At 36.7% G+C, this 22,902-nt stretch overlaps 1 protein-coding gene across 1 annotated transcript in view; it reads left to right on the top strand.

The window, feature by feature from the left end:
• LOC150094593 (ankyrin repeat and BTB/POZ domain-containing protein 1-like) overlaps positions 1–22,902 on the top strand; it is a 307,835-nt gene that overhangs the window by 7,481 nt on the left and 277,452 nt on the right. The window contains exon 2 of the mRNA XM_090412059.1: positions 14,468–14,530. Within this exon, the coding sequence (XP_090268185.1) occupies positions 14,468–14,530 (63 nt within the window). The remainder of the gene's footprint in view (positions 1–14,467; positions 14,531–22,902) is intronic.

The following is a 22,902-nucleotide window of genomic DNA, read 5'->3' as shown; positions in this document are numbered from 1 at the left end:
AACTTGACTCAGCTCTGCAATATACTATACATCTTTCTATTTCTCAAGCTATTATCTCTACACATCTTTTTCCTACCTTCCATTTTCACAATTCAAATTTCCCTGTCCTCAACACATCATTTGCCTAGTGCTTTTCCAAATGACTCTGCATCTGTGTTCAAATGAAGTCTGCTTCTTGCATACAGCTATCGTCTGTCAGAAAGGGAATGCACTCTAAGCATCTGTGTATTCCCACCTCTACAAATCCCAACTTTCATGTCCTGTCATTCATTATTGTTCTTTTCCGCTTAAAATGCATTATTATATCTAGGCAGTACACTTGCTCTCTTTCTTTTGACACTTTTCATTTGCATCTTCTCTAGCACTGAGTTCAAAATTTTGCTACCTGTTCATACTTTTCAGATCATTTGTAACAACTGTTACCATCATATCCTTTACATTCTTACCATGCTAATTGCCATAGTCATATGCTGTATGGATTCAGCAATATGAATTCCACTACTTGCAATCTACAGCTGATCTTCTTGCTTTCATACCCACCTATGGACTCAAGCATGGAGAAATTTGAAGGAAACTTGCATGGTTGCCTTCGACATTTCAAAGGCATTTGATCAGGTTTGGCACAGGTCATGTTTGGATATCCCACTATTACTTCAGTAATACTGGGATATCCAAACACGACCAGATTTCTCTTCTTTGGCTGACTTGCACCTTTGATCTTTCCTGGCTCAACCATATTTCAAATATAGCTTCTGCAACCACCAAAAAACTTGGTGAACATCTTCACACGAGATATACTTCATGCCTTTGCAGCTGCTAAATCTATACAAAGCCGAAATCTGCCCGACCATAGAATATTGCTTCGATATTTGGGGTAGTACACCAAAATCCTCTTTAAGATTGCTTGATTCTATCCAGAAGAGGACAGTTCAGCTAATTAATGATTCCTCTCTCATAGATGTTCAGTTTCTTCCTTGTGCTTCTTGTACAGATACTTTTGTGAACAGTTCTCTACTGAATTGGCCAATATTATTGGCTAAAATCATTAAAACAGAGCTACTGTTAACCAACATCCTTTTAAAGTTCATCTTAATACTCGTGAAATCAACTTCACTGCATTCTCTTTTATTCCATCTACTTCTGTCCTTTGGAAGTGTCTCCCTCAATCTGCCTTTCCCAGTGGAGAGAATGTAAAAGTGTTAAAAATAATATTGTGATTGTGGAATACTGGTTATGAAGACATATTAAGATTTGTGGATTGCAGACACTAGCAAACAGGAGAAAGAGGGGTGATATGATTTTAAACTTCTGAAAGGGTCATACAGGATTTCAGTTGATGGAATTTTTCATTTTATGGAGGGTGAGAAAGGACATGAAGGCATCTTTGGAAGTTGAGAATGAATGCAAAATGTGAACAGACTCCTCCTTTCTTGCCCACACAGCACTAGCATGCCATAGATCTTGTGGACCAGATATATTATATAAAATCTAATACATATCTCAAGTCATCGAAGGATCGCTGTATTCACTCCTCACAGCTCTATTCATTCCTCTTTCACTGATTCATTCCATCCATTCTCTCTTTTGTTGCTTTCCCAAATTATTTTTCTCGTCTTCCTCTTTTCCCTTACTCCTGTACTCTCAACTTCCTCTCATTTCTCTTTCTCCCCTCTCCCATTTTCTCTCCATCCTCTCAGTCCTACTCTCCTTGCAATTCTTTCTATTTCTTTTTTCTTCTATTTGCTCCTATTATTCTCATGAACTGACTTGTAAAAGTTCTGTGTTTGGTCTAGAGCAAGAATTCCTGATTATGTCAAAAATAAACACAAATAAAAAACAATATAAACTTAATCCAAAAAAAAAAAAATCCTTATCCCACTCACAGTACTGATGTATTCTTTAGGTTTACAATCTTTTGCATCCTGAGAGTCACATACATAAAAAAAAAAAAATAATAATAATAAATTTGCTTTAATTCATATATTTTTTATCAGTGTTTACGTTTGGTGTTAAACCCAAAAATTCTTGCTACTTTCTTTGCATTTAATATGGTTGGAATAACTCATTACTCCTTACCAAATTTTAATCCTTAGAAGTGCTGCACTTGGGAGCTAGCGACCTATTGAAGGGTGCTATCTGCACCAGCTATGTTATTGAATTAATTCGTACTACTAGCACACGTCACATCCAGCGACAGTTCATTCCACACACACGCACCACTCTTCAAGACAAAAATCTAGCCTTCCAACCTTCTTGACACCATTCATTATCAACTTCCAAGGATGCCCTCATGTCCTTTCCCACCCTCTGTAAAATGAATAATTCCATCAACTGAAATCCTGTATGACCTTTTCACAAGTTTAAGTCTCAATCATATCACCTCTCTTTCTCCTGTTTACTAGTGTCTGCAGTCTTAATTGTGTCTTCATAATCAATATTCTACAAACCCAATACTTTTTAACACTTTTACACTCTTTCCACTTTATCCGAATCACCATGGAAACCAGATCAGACCAACATGCAGTAGTTCAAGTGAGGCCTTATTAAGGTATTATAAAGAGCAAAAATGACTTCCCCATCTTTACATGCCATGGTTTGTTTCAGCATTGCAATTATTCTTTGAGTTGAATTTGCAATCTTTGCAGATGGCCCTTGAACTTCAAGTTCCTGCCTACTAAAACTCGAAACTCCCTAGCCCGATCAATTTCTTCTAGCATAATCCCACCAATATAATACGACATTGAATATCTAATCACACCAAAATGCATAACTTTACATTTAGTAACATTGAACTCATAAGCATTTTCACATGCCCACAATTCTATCCTATTCAAATCATTCTGTAAGTACTGCTTATCAGCAGCACTCCTGATTAGTCTACCTATCATCATATTATCATCAGAAGAAAGCTGTATGTTACATATCTAATCCTTTCCAATGCTATTAATATACAGATTGAATTGCAATGGACCAAGGGATGATCCATGTGACACACCACTAATTGCTTTAAATTTTGCAGACTCGCATCCCTCAAATACCACTTTTTGATATTTCTTAGTCATTCTCTTCTTCTTCTTATTATTATTATTCAGGCCTCCATGGAGTCAGGAGACTCATCATGGAAGAACCTTCCTAGGAAACACAGTCTATTATACCATTCCTTGAACTCATTGACTGTTCTTGCTCTCACCATTCTATCAGGCAATGCATTCCACAGTTCAACTGCCCTCCATGCAAAGAAACCACTCCTCACCCTCCTGCTCACAGCTTCCTTTCGTAACTTTCAGGGATGGCCCCTTGTCATCGCTCCTTCCCGCCAAGTGAAAGTACTCCCCAGTGTCAACCCTGTAACTGCCTCTCAACAGTTTAAAATTCTTGATCATATCGCCTCTCCTTCTATCTGCAAAACCCTGCAGTCCACATTCCTTCAGCCGATACTCATAACTAACATTGTACAGTCCTGAAACCATCTGTGTTATCTGCCTCTGCACCCTTTCCACTGTTAATTTATCCCATTCAAATCCTGGGGACCAAATTTGAGAACAATAGTCGAAGTGTGGTCTGATCAGAGTCTTATACAACGGAATGATAACTCTTTTATCTCTGCAGGTCAGCATCCTTCTCAGGATTACAGCAATCCTCTGGGTTACCTTCACCACCCTTGCAATATGCTTCCTGAATTTCAGTGTTATATCAATCATCACTACCAGATCTCGTCTCCCCTACTTCCTCCAGTACAGCTCCTACAATTGAATATGCTGCCTCCCATCGATGTATCCCATACTTCAAGCCTTTACATTTTGTTGCATTAAATCGCCATCCCCATTCATTTGCCCACCAGTCCAGTTTATTCAAATCCTCTTGAAGGGCTGCCACATCTACACTATTACAAATAACCCTGCCCACTTTACATAATCTTCAAACAATTAAATATCTCCCTGCAATCCATTGACAATGTCATTGATATAAAGGTTAAAAAATACAGGATCCAGTACTGAGCCCTGTGGGACCCCAACTTTTAACCTTCTGCCTCCTTGATGCTGCCCCACCATACACAACTCTGATACCTATCAGTCAGCCAATCCTGAATCCAGATGACTAACCCGACATCTAAACCCATGCGCACCAACTTAAGTATCAGGTTATCATGTGGTACCCTATCAAATGCCTTTGCAAAATCCAAAAAAAAATGGTTGTATATGCCTTTCCCTCATCAACTGCTCTTGCCACTTTATTATAAAAGGTAATCATATGGTAAAATGAGTGGAGTGATTGAGGCATTGGATATGAGGAGGGAGCGAGCAAATGAGTTAATGTCTTTAATTGGTACGAATGATTTGACAGAGGACAAAGAGAGAGCATCAGAATGGATATCAGGAGGCTGCTTAGAAGGATAAAAGAGAATAGAGTGACAGGAAGGGTGGTCAGCACGTTGCCTAGGTATGACTGTAGTGAGGTGAGGCGAAGAGCAAGGATTATGAATGATGCTGGCTGAAATGTGTGAGGAGACAGGAATATAGTGTGGGTGGTATCAGTGGAACTATCTGTAGATCCAGAAATGAGCTGTTGTGTTTGTATACAAATGCTAGAAGTATAAGAAACAAGGCAGATGAAATGGTTGCATTAATTGTGTCTGTTCACCCAAAGATTGTCAGAATAAGTGAGACATGGTTGGAAGAGGACGACATCCTGACAGGAATAGAGATGGAAGGGTATGATGTGTTTCGTGAGGATATAAAGGGTAAAAAGGGAGGGGGAGTGCTATTGATGATAGAGAAAGAGTTATGTCCATACAAAGTAGAGATGCAAGAGGGAAATAGTGCCAGTGGTTTTGAGGCAGTATAGTTTGAGATAGAGACGAATTGAATCAATTACTTGGTTGGATGTTGTTATAGACGAGGAAATGTGGGTGGTGGTGATAATGAAATGTATAATCAAATTAGCCAAGCAAATAAGAAGAGGGTGATCATTATGGGTGATTTTAATTATGGCAATATAGACTGGAATGATGAGATAGCAACTGGAAGTAAAGAAAATGAGTTTCTTGAGTTTTTGAGGGATAACTACCTCAGACAGTATGTAACAGAGGGCATGCGAGGATTGAGGGTCTTGGATTTGGTCATCTCATCAGAGGATGTATTTATAAATGAGGTGTCAATTCATCCACTAATTGGTGAGAGTGACCATGAGGTGATTACCTGTGTGGTTGCCAGCAGTGTGAGCACCTCTGTGAGAAAAGGCTATGTGTGGAACTACAAGGGGGATGATTATGAAGAGCTCAGGGACAGCTTGTGGGTGTAACATGGAATGAAGAGTTAGCTGGAAAAGAGATCAATGCAGCTTGGGAAATTTTCAAAAACTATCTAGTAGATGCAATGTTAAATATATTCCAAGGGGGAGAAGGTTAAATAAAGTAGGTGTGAGATGGATGAATAAAAAGATTAAGCATGCGATACCGAGAAAGAGGGCATTTTGGAGGCAGCATAAGCGAAGTGGAAGTAACCAATTCCATGAGGTCTACAAAGACCAGGCAAGGAGGGTGACTTGGTTGGTGAGGGTAGCTAAAGAGAGGTATGAACAGCAGTTAGCTAATGAAGCCAAAAAGAATCCTAGGGAGTTCTTTCGATATGTAGCCAACAAAAGAAAGAATGATTATGGAAGGATTACATTGATTGGAGAAAATGGTATAAAGACAGCTGTTGCAGAATTTCTGGTGGAGATACTTAATGAACTGTTCATACAGGTATTTCAATCTTGTGCATGTGACTTCATGGAGAGATTGAGAGTAGTAGATGATGGAGACTAGAGACTGACTGTAAGTGAGCAAGAGGTGTATGGGGAGTTGAGTAAACTAGATGTTAATAAGGCTGTGGGACTTGATAATATATCACCACGTATTCTGAAGGAATGTGCCAGGGAGTTGACACCTGCCTTGACATATTTTTTTAATACGAGTCTTGCACTCGGTCAAGTCCCTAAGGAGGGCAAGATTGTACCACTTCATAAAGGAAGTGATCGAACTCAAGCATTAAACTATAGGCCTATCTGTGTGTCAGGTGTTGTGGTTAAGTTGTTGGAGAAGCTTGTGAGAACTAGGATCCAGAGTTGGGTTGGCAACAATCGTATCATCTTTGATTGACAGTATGGATTTGCTAAACGGAAGTAATGTTTTAGTAATCTACTTACTTATTACAATAAAGTGACTGCTTCCTTGGACAGGGGAGAAGGATACACGGTAATATACTTGGATTTTGCAAAGGCTTTTGATAAAGTCCCTCATGATAAATTGATAGTCAAACTTGAGCGGATGGGTTGGATATTAGATTGGTGCATTGGATTGGAGATCGGCTGTCTGATAGGTATCAACAAGTTGTGTATGGGAGAGCGATGTCGAGGAAAAGGAAAGTCACTAGCGGAGAGCCTCAGGGATCTGTTTTAGGGCCATTACTGTTTAACTTGTGTTAATGATATAGGTGAAGATTTTAATGGAGATATTCAGTTGTTTGTAGATGATGCAAAGTTGGGACGAACCATGAAGAGTAGTGAGGATGTTGTGACTTTGCAGGAAGACTTGAATAAATTGAGTGATTGGGCACGGAAATGGGGATGTGAGTTCAATGTTGCAAAATGTAAGGTTTTAAAATTTGGAAAACAAAGATGGGATGCAGAATTTATGCTTGGTGAGGATACCTTGTTGGAGGTGGAAGAAATAAGAGATCTGGGGGTGATAGTAGATAAGGATCTGAAATTAATGGACACATAGCCAGAATTGTGAAGACAACACAAAAGTTTCTGGGAATGATGCGGAGGACACTGATGTGTAGAAGTAGGGAGATTCTTGTTCCATTGTATAAGGCTTTGATAGGCCACACATGAACTATTGTGCCCAGATTTGGTCACCTGGTTTTCAGAACGATGAAGAGATGTTGGAAAGGGTCTAAAGGCGACTGACTAAGGTAGTTTCTGACCTCTGGAATGTCGAGTATGAGGAAAAATTTAGGAGATATGATAGACCTACAAGTTGGTAAGGGGTTGTTATAGGATCAATGCTGGAGAAGTTCTACAGAAAATAGTGGGAGATCGGGGGAGAACCAGAGGTCATCCCTGAAAACTGTATAAAAAAGGTGTGAGTAATGGAGTGAGAGTCAGGTTTTTTTCGTGCAGAGTTGTAAATGATTGGAATGCCTTGCCTGAGAGTGTTGTGTCTGCAGGGAGTTTGAGTGTGTTCAAAGCACGGTATGATGAGCTGTGTGTGAGATAAAAGGACCTCCCAGATGAGTCTTTGACACCATGAAGTCTTGGGTAATAATAATATTACTAAAGAAAGAGTGCCCCTTAACAAATCCATGTTGATTCTCACGGATAACATTACTCTCATCTGCCCAATGCTGTATATGGTCCCTCACCAATTTCTCCAAGACCATAACAACTACTGACGATGCACAAACTGGCCTATAATTAGACACTTCCAGTCTGCTACCATCCTTATGCACTATCTTACCTTCCTTTCATTCCCTGGGTACTTTTCCCATAGCCAGACTTTCATTCTCTGACACTGTCATTCTTCTGCAATCATTTCTCCTCCTACTGGCCACATAGCTAAAAAATTCCAAAGGATTTTCTTTGGATCTTAATGCCAATCTCTTCTCACAATCCAGTTTTGCCTTCCTCACTATACTAGGCACTCTCCTGGCATTTGTCTTATATTCTTCATGCATCTGCTCTCCACCTCTCTCCTTATATCTCTTCCATGATCTCATTTTCACCTGCAGTTTCTGTTTGATATTGTCTGTCATCCACTTTACACCAAATTGTTTTCTCTTCTTCACTTGCTGCTAACAAATATTCCTTTACAATTTCCCAAGCACTAATGATATCTCTTCCTTCCAATTTCTCCCTTATGCATGCCAGTAATTTATAATCCAGTACCATGTTCTCCAATGCTGTATTCTGTCAAAACCCATATCAAAATCCAAAAGTATCATGGTGTGTCCATTCCCCTTGTATAGCTGTAACATTATTGTAGAACGTGAACAAGCTGTTCAAACATGACCTTCCATTAGTAAATCCATGCTGTTCATTGCAAAGTGCAGTTTGTCTGTCAACCCATTTCTATATGCAAGCCTTAACCAACTTTTCCAGTCTTCACCACCACTCTAGAGATACCAATAGGTCAACAGTTGGATACATCAGTCTTTGCACTACTCTTTTGCAATGGAATTACGATACGTTCCTTCCACTCTTCAGGAATCTTGTCTGTTCTGAGACTCAAATTATATATCCTGGTGAAAGGAATATAAAATATAGACATGTTTACACAAGAATATTATATTTTAATTTGCCAAATATTACAGTCTGAAAATATCAGACTATCATCAGTGGCTACATTGGAACAGTTTTTAACACGGTGGAATACCAACAATTGACCATTCAAAAGTAGAATGAGCCATGTGATGTTATATCGCTAAGCATTAAAAGAGAGGAAAAAATATTTTTTATCAGAGTAATGATTAAATTAAAGATATTAATTCACAAATTCATATAATAATCTTAATTTATAAATAACATTAGACTAATGTAAGAATTAAAATTCTTAATTAAAAAAATTATATATATATTAATGTGTTATCCTGATTAAACTTTCCCATATTTTTGATAATGATATACAGTCATTTCGATTCAAGTTAATTTCTTTTCATATTCATACTTAACTTTCCATACAAAAGTTGCAACTTTTCTGGCTTGCTCCTGATTATTTTCGTAACTGACATCATTCTTATGCATATGTTATTTCTTCCACATCATCGTTTTCTTACAAATCTCTTGCTTAATTAGATTACACATCCATTTTACTCCTATCCTATTTATTCTTTGAACTCTAGGGACACATTCTGATATTCCATTATTTAAGTATTTTTTAAACACTTCCATGCACTGTCCTTATCATTCTCATCCAACAACTGATACTATGATGCAGAACACAGCATACCCCTAATAAAGGTGGTCATAATTTCTTGCTTTGTAAGTTAACACATAACCTTTTCTGAGTGACACATTCATGAACTTTGCCACATCTTTAGTGAGTACTACATAATCAGATATAATACTCTTTGGCCTTGAGTTTCTTCTGTTGCATGTTGCCGAGGAAGTTGTCTCACAGTAGCTCAATAAATTCAGTTTTATTTTTCTCATGAGATGTCACAGCTACCTAATCAATGTTTAGATAATTAAAGTTCCCATCATGATTATCTATTTCTCACCCATCTTAATTTGGTAATGCATTTCTTTGTCACTAGGGACTGATCCACTAGCTCTGTAACAACGCCCCATTATGTATTTGATCTTGTTAGACTCCACCTCACACCAAATGGCATGAAATTCACTGCTACATGAAAAACTGATAGTAGTTTTTCATGCAGATTGTCAAGAAAGTGAAGGTTCGACTGCAACCTAATATAAATATAATGCAGTACAAGCTTAATGGAAGTTTCTTCACTTGGCTATGCTACCAATTATATATTTGGTTTAATCCTTTATCCAAGTGTAAGCAAACAAAGTTTCCACGCAAAGTATTTTCAGGACTAGGGCAACTCGTGGTAAAGGTTGTATAACTTCTCATCACTTGCCTTAGTATCCCATAATACAAAGCACATCTCCTTACAGACATGTATGATGCTATGCATTAAGGTAAAGGTCACTACCCAGACCGGTTTCGACCTTTATTGAGGTCTCATCAGTGGGAGCCAGACCCAGAGGTGGTGATACTAAAGTGGAAGTAATGGAGAAGTCATATTTCCATATACCAGTTGCCAAAAGGTGTTGCACCTTATTATTAACATTCTCTGGATTAGAGATAAGTTGATGGAAGTTTTTTCACTTGGCTATGCTAATTATATATTTGGTTTAATCCTTTATCCAAGTGTAAGCAAACAAAGTTTGCGCATGAAGTATTTTCAGGACTGGAGCAACTCGTGGCAAAGGTGGTATAACTTTTCATCATTTGCCTTAGTATCACCTTTGTACTACCTTTGCCACGAGTTTTCTGAGGAAATGACTTTTATGAAGAACTCTTGTCTTGTTCCAATGAGCTTCATGTTTAGTTGATAGCTTGCAAGTCCACACTGTTCAAGCTCATGGTATTTAATATAAGACTTGTGTTCTTCTAGCTGAATGAAAGCAGATCTTGTTTGTCCAAAATAGGATAACACACAAAAGCAAGAAATCTGGTAGATACCTGGATAATTGAGAAGTGGAAGCTTGTCCTTAGGAAGAAGTGAGAAAGGTAGAAATTTTTCGGATGGGATGAAAGGCAGCAAAAATATTTAGTGGTTTTAAAACTTTCATTATGCGTCCACTAATGTGTTGCACATAAGGAATAGGAATGCACAAAGAATGGGCACGATATACTGTGTTAATAGTTCCAAGGTTTTGAATTGGTGTTGACTGTAGATGAATTTTGACTGTTGTGACAGTCTGTTTTCACACTACTGTCTAATAGGTTATACATAAATAATGAGTCAGTGTAATGGAGAGAATCATCATGCCTGTCACTTAGCACATCAATGTTTGTCACCAATTATGATAACATGATTGTAACTACTGTCATGCAGAATGCTCTCTAGTTCTTGTGTAAAGTGGTCAGGCATTAAACTGTTTGATTTTATAATACATTCTGGTTATTTCTCCTTTAGAAACTAATTACAGGTATCCCTTGATTAACGTGATTAATTAATCCCTCGATATTACCGTGTATATCAAAATCATGTTAATCAAATATATGGTTAAAATTACAATTTGTCCATGATTGATTGCTATATTAATAATTTGTTTTATATGATACTCTTTTAGAAAAAATAACAAAATGAATGCAAAGTTTGAGTATGCTGGTACCTATATTAGGTAGTGCAATTTTTTTTTTATCAAAAAAGTTATCAAGAGTTGTTTTAAACAGTTTTGTTTTTTGTTTTTTCTTATCAGCATAAATTCTACTATAACAAGCAAAATGACTCTCTAGAACTCGGCAAACAAGCATTCTTAATCCGTATCCTTAACATCTGGATCCGTATCCATTACTTGCTTCTTAAGCAATTCTAAAATGCGAAATATTCCATCCAGTTCTTTGATTGTTCACATATTTCGAAAACTACCCAAGTCATTAGTGCATTCTGGCAAAAGGTTTTTCCAAACAGCTCTCATGCAGCTAGAAGACATTTGCTCCCACAAGTCATGAATGTTTTCAATTGAGTGTTTAATGTTCAATTTTTTCCAGAATTCTTGGAGCATAATCGCATTTTCTCCCATTGTTGTTTCTACTGCCTTCAAGAATATCTTTTTAAGAAAATAGGCCTTGAAAGTTGCAATGACGCCCATGTCCATGAGTTGTATCAATGATGTCGTATTTGGTAGAAAAAATAAAACTTTCACATTCTCACACAGATCATTAAGAGAATTTGGATGACCAGGTGCATCGTCATCAACGTCATCATGCTCTCTACTTTCTTTGTCTTGGCTAGGTAAATTTATGTATTAATAAATGGTAAATTTAAAGGTGCGTTAATTAAAACTCTTGCTGCATATATAAAGAGATTGTCACAATTAATTTCGCTGTGTTAATCAAATCCTGGGTTAAGCAAGGGATACCTGTATATTAACAAATTGAAGGAACAGCGATGGGCAATCCTATTTCTGCTATTATCGCCAACTTCTTCATGGAACATTTTGATCAATTTATTTTTGATAACATAACACCTAGATCATTCAGTGGTTTTGAAACTTTCATTATGTGCCTAGTAATGCGTTGTACATAGGGATAGGAATGAGAGTTATTTCTGGTCATTGTGTGTGTGTGTGTGTGTGTGTGTGTGTGTGTGTGTGTGTGTGTGTGTGTGTGTGTACGTACGTAGGCTGTTCAATAAGTAATAAGACTATATTTATACAGAAAACAGATTACCTTTAATTGTCATCATTTACATGGTCTTTTTCAAAGTAACTACCATGAGACTCGATGCATTTGTCCCAACGTTGCGTCCACTTCTTAAACATGTGTGAGAGTCTGTTTTTTGAGAGTTCTTTCAAAACCACCACCTCAGCTTTTACACATGCTTTGTTGCTTTCGAAATGGCGGCCTCTTAGTGGTTTCTTGAGCTGAGGAAACAGCCAGAAATCACACGGTGCGAGGTCTGGACGGTATGGAGGGTGTGATAGATATGTGTTGTTCTTCTGCAAAATGTCCACTACACAACCAGCAATATGTGGCCTTGCATTATCGTGGTGCAATAAGAAGACATTCTTCAACAATGGATGCTTCCTTTTGACGTGCTTGATGATAATCGCAGCTGTGTTGATCATTGTCTCTGTGATGGAAGTTGAAGGTCTTCCCTCACGTTCAAGATCTTCCACATTTTGCCTTCCTTCCTTAAAAGTTTTATGCCAGCAAAAAACACTTGCCCTCGACATTGCTTCATTGTGGAAAGCTTCACATATCATGTTAAAAGTGTCCGATGCCAATTTTTGCAAACGCACACAAAATTTAATCGCATAACGCTGTTCCAAGGACGCTTCCATTCCGAAGCCTGGTCGTGCCTCGTAGGCTTGCCGATAAGCACTTGCGTTTAGTCACGTGATACTCTGGCACATCAGCCCGTATATGCCATCTATCAACCTCTTTTGTTAATACAGACACCAACATTTCTTTATTCCACAGAAATTAATATTGTGATGAGTGGTTTCGCCACAGTAAAATTAGTCTTATTACTTATTGAACAGCCCACGTATATACTGGTTCAGTGAGCAGGTCTAGGTGATGTGTGTGTGTATTTTATATATATATATATATGAAAGAATGATCATTAACTTGGTTAACATATATATTTTTATGAAGAATTGAATGACTAGAACCGAAATTTAAGTAAAAAGGTTTTAATATAAAAACACTACTAGTTTCGGCCTGCAACAGCCTTCATCAGGTGACATAAAAGAAAGAAAAACACTAAACACTGAAGGTTAAAAGACTATGAACAACATAGAGAGTCTTTATACATAATTAGCATGAAAACATTGTAGTTGTATTTAAAGCTGTTCTTTCGCTTGTTGCATTGTTGCAAGAGTGCGTGCTTGCAGCATCACGTGAACGCCAGTACATGATTACAGTTGAATGACTATCTGGGAGGTTGTAGCTCAAGTTATTATTTAGATGAACAGGATTGAAGATGATTCTCTAGATTTCATGATTTTTCTCTCTAGTTCATCATTGCAACAGAAGATGTTAGTAGATTTTTCCCAGCAGACTTTGTGACTTTGGTTTTTATCATTATGATTAGCTGAGAAAAGGATATGACTTGATAATAATTTTCACTGGCTCGCTGTCTCTTGTAAGTAATGTCCCTCGTGTTCTTCCATATGCAATTCTACAGATTTGTCTGTCTGCCCAAAATACGAAATATCACAATCACACAATATTTTATATACACCAGGGTATTTGAGTTGATGATGACAAGGTTTTGGGTGGCTTCTTAAGAAACAGATCTTTGGAAGTGGAGTGAACAAGGTTCTGATATTGTATTTTCTTAGAACTTTTGCTAATTTATGTGAAACTGTACTTACGTAAGGAATAGATATATTGCCTTTGAATCTATTTGTTTCTTCTGAGTGATGTCTAGGAGGATTAAGAAAGAATTTTTCAATGATTCTCTTGGAATATCCATTAACTTTGAAAGAAGTTTTCGGATGCTTTATTTCTGTAAGAAGTTCATTTGGGTCATCCAGAAGAGAACGGGCTCTATGTCCCAAGGTGGAAATTATTCCAAGCTTATGAGGAGGGAAGTGATGGGACTGACTGCCTCGCTCTTCTGGTAAACTCAAAATATCGATATATAGAAAGCCCACACATACCAACAGATATCTGCATAGTCAAAAAAGATCTTATTGAAGCCAAAACTGAAGTTCTCGGACAAATTTTCTTGATAACTCTAAATACCAAATTTCACTGAATTCCATCTAGTGAGTACATAATTATCAGTTTTAATCATTTTGCCTCAAAAAAACTATGTGATTGAAACTAAAATTGAATCATATGGAAAACCTTTGTTTCTTTGAGAACATTTCAAATTTTATTAATTTAATCTAGCCAAAGTGAAGTTATTGCAATGCATAATTTTGACCAATTTTTCTCTTTATTCCTCCACAACTGTTTTAGTTGAAATGGCTTTGCAAATTTTTGTAAGTATTACTAAATACCAAATTCTCATTAATTCATTCTAGTCAGATTCCTGGAATAAACTTTACTGACAAACAAAACAAATCTGAAATGCTTATGCATTTTGTAAAACTTCCCAAGAATAATGTTTATTAGATGCTAGTTTTAATAAGTTGTGGCTTGATTGCATATTTATTTGTTAATATAAATTAAGGTTTATTAAAATGCAAATAAGAAATTTATAACTTTTAAAGCATGTCTAAAATTTTCCAGGTATTTGGTTGAAGAAAAGGAAGTTGAAGTAAACGTGAGAGACAAATGGGACAGTACTCCTCTGTAAGTAACACTTATTTAAAAAAATAATAATAAATAAAATCAATACTCATTTCTGTTGCAAATGCTTATAAAATTGGTGATAGCTGTAGAAAGTCACCAGGAAATTAGTGTGTGTGTGTGAGTGTGATGAGCAGCTTACAGTCAAATTTCCTGAATAACAGAAAAAAAAACAACTAAATATTCATGCATAGTTATGCTATCTAACTCAAATAATAGGCAGCATATGAGTTCCCCTGACAATCTGATTTGCAGGTCAGCAAAGTAAAAAAACGATTCTCTCCTGTAAGGTTGGCTGGTACTTAGTGGATCTTTCCCTCTCTCCCACATTAAGAACACACAGCACTTTGCATTTGGGAACAGCAGATATTATGAACAACTGTTAGACCTCCAGTTAGCATTTAATCATGGATGAAAGATAGGAATTAAATTGATTAAGAAGAACGAAGCTATTCTGATTACCTAATAAAGGGTATGAGATTACTTAAAGATCAAAGCTGGATAACTGAAGGAGAACTCTGCACAGCCTTTTAAGGAATGCAGAGAACCGAATGTAAAAACGAGTATCAGGATTGTTGAGGATAATAAAAGATAATAGTGTGGTAGTAAAGGTAGTCAGTGTGTTCCCAGATATGACAGTGGTTGTTTTGGTGTATCATCTGAGAGGCTGCTGTTGGAAGAGAGAAAATGACTGCAGAGAATAGATCTGAGCAAGTAAAAAGTGATATGGAAGAGCAGAAGAGTAAGGAAGGAGTGTTTATGAATGGAGAAGTGAGTAGCATGAGTTAGCAGAATGAAAAAGATGAATGGAAGAAAAACTGGTTGAATCAGGATGGACAGGGAGACACAGTGTGAGAAAAGGTGATGCTGGAAGAAGTGAATGTGTGAGTAGACAAGAAAGGAATGGGAAGGTTCTAGGATTGATGATGAGAGAGGGGGGATCTTCCTGCAGCCATTGGCTGCAGGAAGACATCTCATCTAAGAAGTGGTATCAGTGGAACTTGGTATAGATCCAGAAATATCAGAAATACGAGGAATGAAATAGTTGCATTAACTGAGTTCATTCACTCAAAAGTTGTTTGAATAAGTGTGACATGGCTGAATGAGGACAACATCCTGACAGGAATAGAGGTGGAAAAGTATGGTGTTTTTCATGAAGATAGAAAAAAAATAAATAGAGTGGAGTGCTGCAGATGATGAAAAAAGGAGTTATTCTGATACATGGCGAAAATACAACCCCTGGCAAAATGTATCTGATCAATGATTGTAACACTAACATATACATTATTATATATATTAGGATTTAATTTTCCTCAATACATAAATTTTAAACTCTATGTTTCTCCTCTGTATGTTAGGACAGGAAGTATGCACTGGTCGAAAGCTTTCCTTTTTAGACTCATAGGGATAGCACTTCTGAATATGTCTCTCATTTTTCTATAAGCCATCCATCCAAGGTGAATTCTTGGATGGATGGCTTATGAGAAAAATTTTGAAGCCCTAAACTGAACAAAAAAACTGAACACAACATCGTATGGAGAGAAGTATGCTATAAATAACATTAAGAGATAGGAAGACAAATACCTGTATAAGATCACAAACAGGTGTCATGGATATTGTAAAATACATTGAACAGGCTAAGTGGAGATGGGCTGGCCATATTGCAGGATGCAATGACAGGAGATGGACTAGAAAAACAACAGTGGAGACCAATGGATGGAGCAAAACAAAGAAAAAGGTGAAAGGATGAACTGGAACAAATTGCAGGAGTCAGATGGATGGGAGAGGCAGAAAACTGAGTGGTCTGGAAATTCATGGGGAGAGACCTTCGTCTAGCAGTGAACAGAACCAAAAGGTTGAAGAAGAGAAGAAGAATACACAAATTTTGTTCAGTTCGAGCAGTTATAAATATAAATAGGATTAACAAAGAAACAAAATTTATTACAAAAAATATTTTATAGTTTTAACCAGAAATAATGTGAATGGAAAATCAAACACTGAAGGAAAAAGTATGCAGTTATTCTTTGAATAGGAAATATATATCCGATCGCCTAACTCAGTATTTTGTTATTCCTCCTTTAGCCTGAATGATGGCTTTCATCCTTAGTGGCACGGACTTGATAAGCTTTTGACAGTCAGTTGGCAGAATTTCACTCCAGCTTTCCATGATTGCTTGACTTAATTCAATGACATTTGTGGGCTTTTTGGTGTCGATTTTACGCTTTAAAATATTCCAAACATTTTCAATCAGATTAAGGTCCGAGCTATTGGAATACCAAGTTATATTATTAATTGAAGTATTTCCATTGTTTAGCAGATAGTTTTTGATTTGTCTACTGCAGTGACAAGATGCAATTATCTTGATGATGATAATCTTGAAAAAATGAAGTCATTGGAATCCTGGAACCATTTTTCGATACTAGGAACCAAAAAACACACTAAAATTTTTTCAGGGTTGACTGTATGTAACACGATACCTAGTTTTCCAGCACCTCATGATGTGATGCAACTCCAAACAGTAAATGAGGGTGAAAATGTAACTTTGGCATTAATGCACTCATCAAAGAACTTTTCACCAACTCTTCTCCATACAACGGTACCATTATTATCACCAGTTCCAAGGCAAATTTGAGATTCGTCACTAAAAATGACTTTTTCCAGTCATCAAATTAACCAATTTACATGATTTTTACACCATTGGAAATGTGTTTTTTTTTCTGTTACTTTATCAAAAAAAGGTTTCGTTTTTGCTTTGCAAAAGTGAAATCCTTCAGCTGATCTCATACTGTGCGGTCGCTTACTTTCACTCTGTAGTTCGACCATGCAGTATTAAGTTGTTTTAATGTTGAATGTCATATGGACTTCACAAGTTCAGCCAGTTTTCTGTGCTCTCTGCATAAGATGGCACATGGAGACATCCACTTTGAGGCATGCTTTTTACACTATTTGTCAAATGACATTTTTTCCAAACGATATGTCACATACGATACTTTGAGCACATTTTAGTAATCTAGCTACTTGTGTTTGAGACATTCCATCTTTCAGATATCAGTCACTCTATTTTTTAAATTGCTTAAAGGTTCTTTCACAGTAACCATCCTTTAACGCTATAGGTGGAATTCAGATTTTGCAATCATGATTCTGCTCCTTATAAATGTTTTCTTTATGCTTTGTGCCTGCACAGACAATTGTAGATTTGCATATTGGGAAATGATACACATTTGTTTCCTCAGTGATTGCTTACTTTTTTCCAACTGTCAGTTTGATCAAATACTTTTGCTTTCTTTAAATTAGCCTTTAAACATACAAAAATGTTCTGTTGTTTCTATACTTTAAAGTAAGTCATTTCATTTCTTGTATGTTTAAACATTTATATGTTAAACTTTCTCAGAAATATATAGTGTATATTGCAGTCATCATAGGGAAAACATTGATCAAATACTTTTTGTCAGGGGTTGTATAAGTGTCAGTGGTTGTGAAGCAGTATGGTGTGATGTAGAGATGAATAGAACGAAATACTTGATATTACTACAATGGTAATGTTGCTATATCTGGTAATGTGGAGGGCAGTGACAATGAAATATCTAAGTAAATAGGGTGATCGTTATGGGCGATTTTAATTATGGTAATATAGATTGGGATGATGAGATGGCATCCAGAAGTAAAGAAAATTAATTTTTTGAAAATTAATTAATTAATTGAGAGAAAACTGCTGTAGGTAGTATGTAGGATCAGCTGTGTTTGGATTAGATCATCTCATCAGAGGTTTCATCATAAGTAAGGTGATGTTTGGTGAGAGTGATCATGAAGTGATTACCTGGGTGATTGCTAACTATGTGATGATTACTCTGAAGAAAGGATATATATGTAAAACTACAAGGCTAGGGATTATGAAAACTTCAGGAGAACAGCTTGCAAGAGTATCATGGAATGAGGATTTTGGTGTCTTTCAAGAACACTCTAGCTGTGAAATGGATAAATGAAGAGTTATGCACACAGTTTGAATAAAGAAAGCATTATGGAGGCAGCATAAAATGAGTGTAATCATCAATTGCATGAGGAGTACAAAGAACAGGCAAGGAAGGTAACTTGATTATTAAGGGTAGCTAAAGTGGAATACGAACAGCAGTTGCTAATGAAACCAAAAAACCTTAAAGAGTTCTTTCAGTATGTAGTCAGCAGAAGAAAGAATGATTGTGGGAGGATGATTTCAGTTGGTGAAAATGGTAAAAGGTAGTCCCCTTCAGAGGATATAGTTGAGGTATTGAATGAGCAGTTCATGAAGTTATTTCATCCTTATGAACGTGACATCATGCAGAGTTTGAGTTCAGCAGAAAGGGATGAGGAGCAAGAGCCCAAATATCAGTGAGCAGGAGGTATATGAGCAATTGATCTGTAAACTTGATGTTAATAAGGGTATAAGACTTGATGATATATCATCATATATTGAATGTACCAGGAAGTTAACATCTGCCTTGTTTAAGTTGTACATTGGGCCAAGTTACAAGGGAGTGGAAGAAGGCAAAATTCATAAGAGATGTGATGAGTCAAATTATAGGCCAATCTGTGTCAGGTGTTGCTATTCAAATATTGAAGAGATTAATGAGGATTGAGGGACAGCTTGGGTTAGATGAAGGAATATTGTGTTTTAGTAATCTGCTTGCTTATTGCAATAAGGTGATGGGTACATTGGGCTAGAGAAATGCTTACGCTGTGGTGTACTTAGATTTTGCAAAGGCTTTTAATAGTGGCACATGAAAAATTGATAGCTAAATTGTAGTGTATGGGGTTGGATAACAGATTAGTGCACTGATTTGGAGATTGGCCATCTGATAGGTATCAGCAGATTGCACATGGGGAAGCGGGGGAGGCAATATCCCGGAAGTGGAAAGTCACCAGTAGTGTGCCTCGCGTGTCTGTTTTAGGTCCATTGCTGTTTAACTTGTATGTTAATGATATTGGGGAAGGTCTGAAAGAGGCAATTCAGTTGTTTGCAGATGAAACGAAGTAGGGAATAGATAGCTATAAGGGACAAAGTGGATGTTGTGGCTTTGCAAGCGGACTTGAATAGACTGAGTGAGTGGGCATGGGAGTGTGGTTACCAGTTCAGTGTTGCAAAGTGTAAGGTTTTATAATTTGCAACACTGAACTGAGAACCACACTCCCTGCCAATTGGATGCAGAGTATACAATTGGTGGGGATAAATTGGAAGAATTGAGTTCTGTTTGATTAATATGGGCCCAAAATTTATAGGACACATTGATAAAATTGTGAGAACAGCACACAAATTCTGCCAATAATGAAGAGGACACTGACTTGTAGAAGTGAAGAGTTATGGTTCCATTTATAAATCCTTACTCTGTACGGATTTGATCACCTAGTTTTGAAAAGTATGAAGAGATATTGGAAAGGGTCCAGAAATGATTGACTAAGGTGGTTTCTGGTCTCTGGAATATTGAGTATGAAGAAAGGTTGAAAAAATGCAATTTGCAGAGTCTAGTGGATAGGAAGTGGGTGGATATGATATAGATATAAGCTGGTAAGGGTTTTTATTAGATTAGTGCTGAACTTTTTCATAGAATTGTGGGAGATGGGGATAGAATGAGAGATCATCACTGGAAACTGTATAAGGAGAGTGTGAGTAAAAAAGTGAGAAGTAGGTTGTTGCATGAAGAGTGCTAAATGAATGATGTGTATTTTCTGAGTGTGGTAACTGCAGAGAATGTGAATCATTTAAGACATGTTATGATTAGCTGTGTGTGCAACAGATAGGTCTTTGACTCCATAGAAATCTGAAGATGATGATAATAATAGTTGTATATTTGAATCTACAGTTCTCCATCTGAGACTGCTTGACTATTTTTTCAGTATGATATTCATTTTAATCCTGCCTGAAACTAAGTGATCATTTTCGATTTTAAATCCCTCTATATCTTGTATCCTGAACAAGCATGAAGATATAACCACCATAGTAATGTACACTACATAAGACTTACTTCTTGCATGTTTTTTTCATGTGACTTCGTGTTTTGATGGTGCTTATCTACAATACTACTGAGTTTGAGTTTCTTCCAGCAGTTGCTGTTCATTCACTAGGTTCTCCCTGCTTCCTTAATGAATGCATGTTTGTTCACCATCAGCTTTGTTTGTAGTTTAAGCCAATAAAGTTTGGTTGACTCTATCCCAAATTGCCAGCTCTTTGTTTTCAGCATCCAGGTGAATACCTAATAATGGGTTGCCACATAAGATTGGATCTTATGTGGCATCTTCATAAGATCTTCACATAGCCTTAGAGGCTATGTGAAGATCTTTTACCAGTTATCTAGCTTTGACCCTTAAGTCCCACCCTGCCAATTTTTTGTATAGAAGCTAAAACTTCTCACAAAACTTGCTGCAGTCACCTGTAATACTTATTATTAAAATAATATGATGACATGCTGTTTTTACTTGTATGTAGTAAATATCACCACTATTGATATTGCTCAGAAAGTTCTCAGCTAATCTAGGTAATGTGGAATTGAAAAAGAAGTGTGCTCTATATACAAGTTGTCTGGTTATGAAGATTTCTAACAAAGTTTTTTTAATGCATCTCCCAGCACAAAAAGTTGTAACCTATAGTACATTTGTACTGTGATCGATTTAAGGATTTTTTATTTTTTATTATGTTTTTCCCATTTTCCTTACAAGTTAAGCTCAGTTGTCTGTCACAGTCAAGTAACTTGGTTTTCTGATATGGTAGTTAGTTCTATCTGCACATTGTATTATAGCTGTCAGTTGCATAAGTTCTAGCTGATTTTCCTGTTTTGCTGAAGGAAAAACCCTACCACCTCCATGAAACCAGCTAACTCACCTCCAGTTGAAAAGCCCTGATAAAGGTTTTGCATCCTAGATGGGATTTGAACTCGGGTCTTTCCATCAAAACTGACTGAACTACGAAGTCCCTCTGTTGTCTTTTATGTTTATTTAACTTAGTGGTATTCTGATCCTATGGTTCACATATCTCCTTATCATGAACCATGGGCACACTGCCTGTTGGTGTCAGTGCCTCCTTCACTATCTTCCTCCACCTTTCTTTGTCCACTGCATAGTGTTGCAGTTTCTGTACATCCATTCCACATCAGTCCTTTATGTCGTCTATCCATTCTCTGTTGTGGTCTACCTTTCTGTTTACACTATCCATAATACCAAACATGAATGTCTTTATCTTCTGATCCTTACTTATTCTGCAGATGTGTCCAAATATTTGCAGCTTCTATAATCTTCTGCATTAAATTCTCCTTTGGTTGTATCTTGCGATAGAGCTCTTCATTTGTGATTTTTCTGTACCCATCCTATTCTTAGAATCTTCCTGTAACAAGTTCTTTCAAATGCCAAAATTATTTTTTCTTGATTCCTTATTTATTACCCATGTTTCAGATGCATACAGTACACTGCAAAAGATGCATGTTTCTAGTACTCTTAATTTCATTTTCAGGCTGATTGCTTTACTTTTCCAGATGTTATGCATGGCCTTCAGATTTGTTCTTCTCTTTACAATCCTGATCTTTATTTCTTTTTTACAGTCATATGTCATTTTACTTCCCAAATATGTAAATTATTCCACATTTTCTATATCAATTCTATCCACTTGTATCTTTTGTTTCATGTTCTTTTCACCAAATACCCATTATCTTTGTTTTTTCCAAGTTCATAACAAGTCCAAATCTCTTCCCTTCTTCATTTAACAGTTTTTGTAGTTCTCTTTTGTCCTTTTTTTTTTTCAATAATAACAATATCATTTGCTAATCTCAGATTGTTAATTCTCATCCCATGTACTGATATTCCTTCATTTTGTCTATTGCTTTTACTAAATGTGCCATAAAAATGCATTCTAACTGCTGCAACTGCATTCTTATAAACATCTTTTAATATAGATATTAGTTTTCTGTCAGTTCCATATGATTCTAGCACTGCTAATGTCACTTTCTGGTTGATACTGTCAAATGCCTTCTGAAAATCAACAAAGTAAGCATATTTGTTTTTGTTTTTTCTCCTAGATTTCTCTGCTATTAACTGCATTGTCAAAATCTGTTGAATTGTAGTTCTATCTTGCCTAAATCCTGCTTACTTGTCTGCAAAGTGTGCTTCCGTTGTGTTCTCAATCTTTCTATCGATATCATCATCCCCTTACCAAGGTGACTTATCAAAACAATTGTTCTATAATTTTTACATTCTAGCCTATTTCCTTTCTTGTGTAATGTCACTAATGTCAATTTCACCCACTCCTCTGGCATTTTCCCTTCCATCCATACCATATTATATAGTTGGTGCATTTCTGTAACCATGTTTAATCATTTCTCCAGTGATGGTAGTGGGTGGAAGATGGCATTGGCATA

This window comes from Typopeltis vanoorti, chromosome 22, assembly GCF_054136105.1.
Source record: "Typopeltis vanoorti isolate ZY-2024b chromosome 22, IOZ_Tvanoo_1.0, whole genome shotgun sequence".
NCBI classification, from domain to species: domain Eukaryota; kingdom Metazoa; phylum Arthropoda; class Arachnida; order Uropygi; family Thelyphonidae; genus Typopeltis; species Typopeltis vanoorti.
The sequence above is the reverse complement of the archived record's forward strand: the minus strand, read 5'-3'. Positions and strand labels throughout refer to the sequence as shown.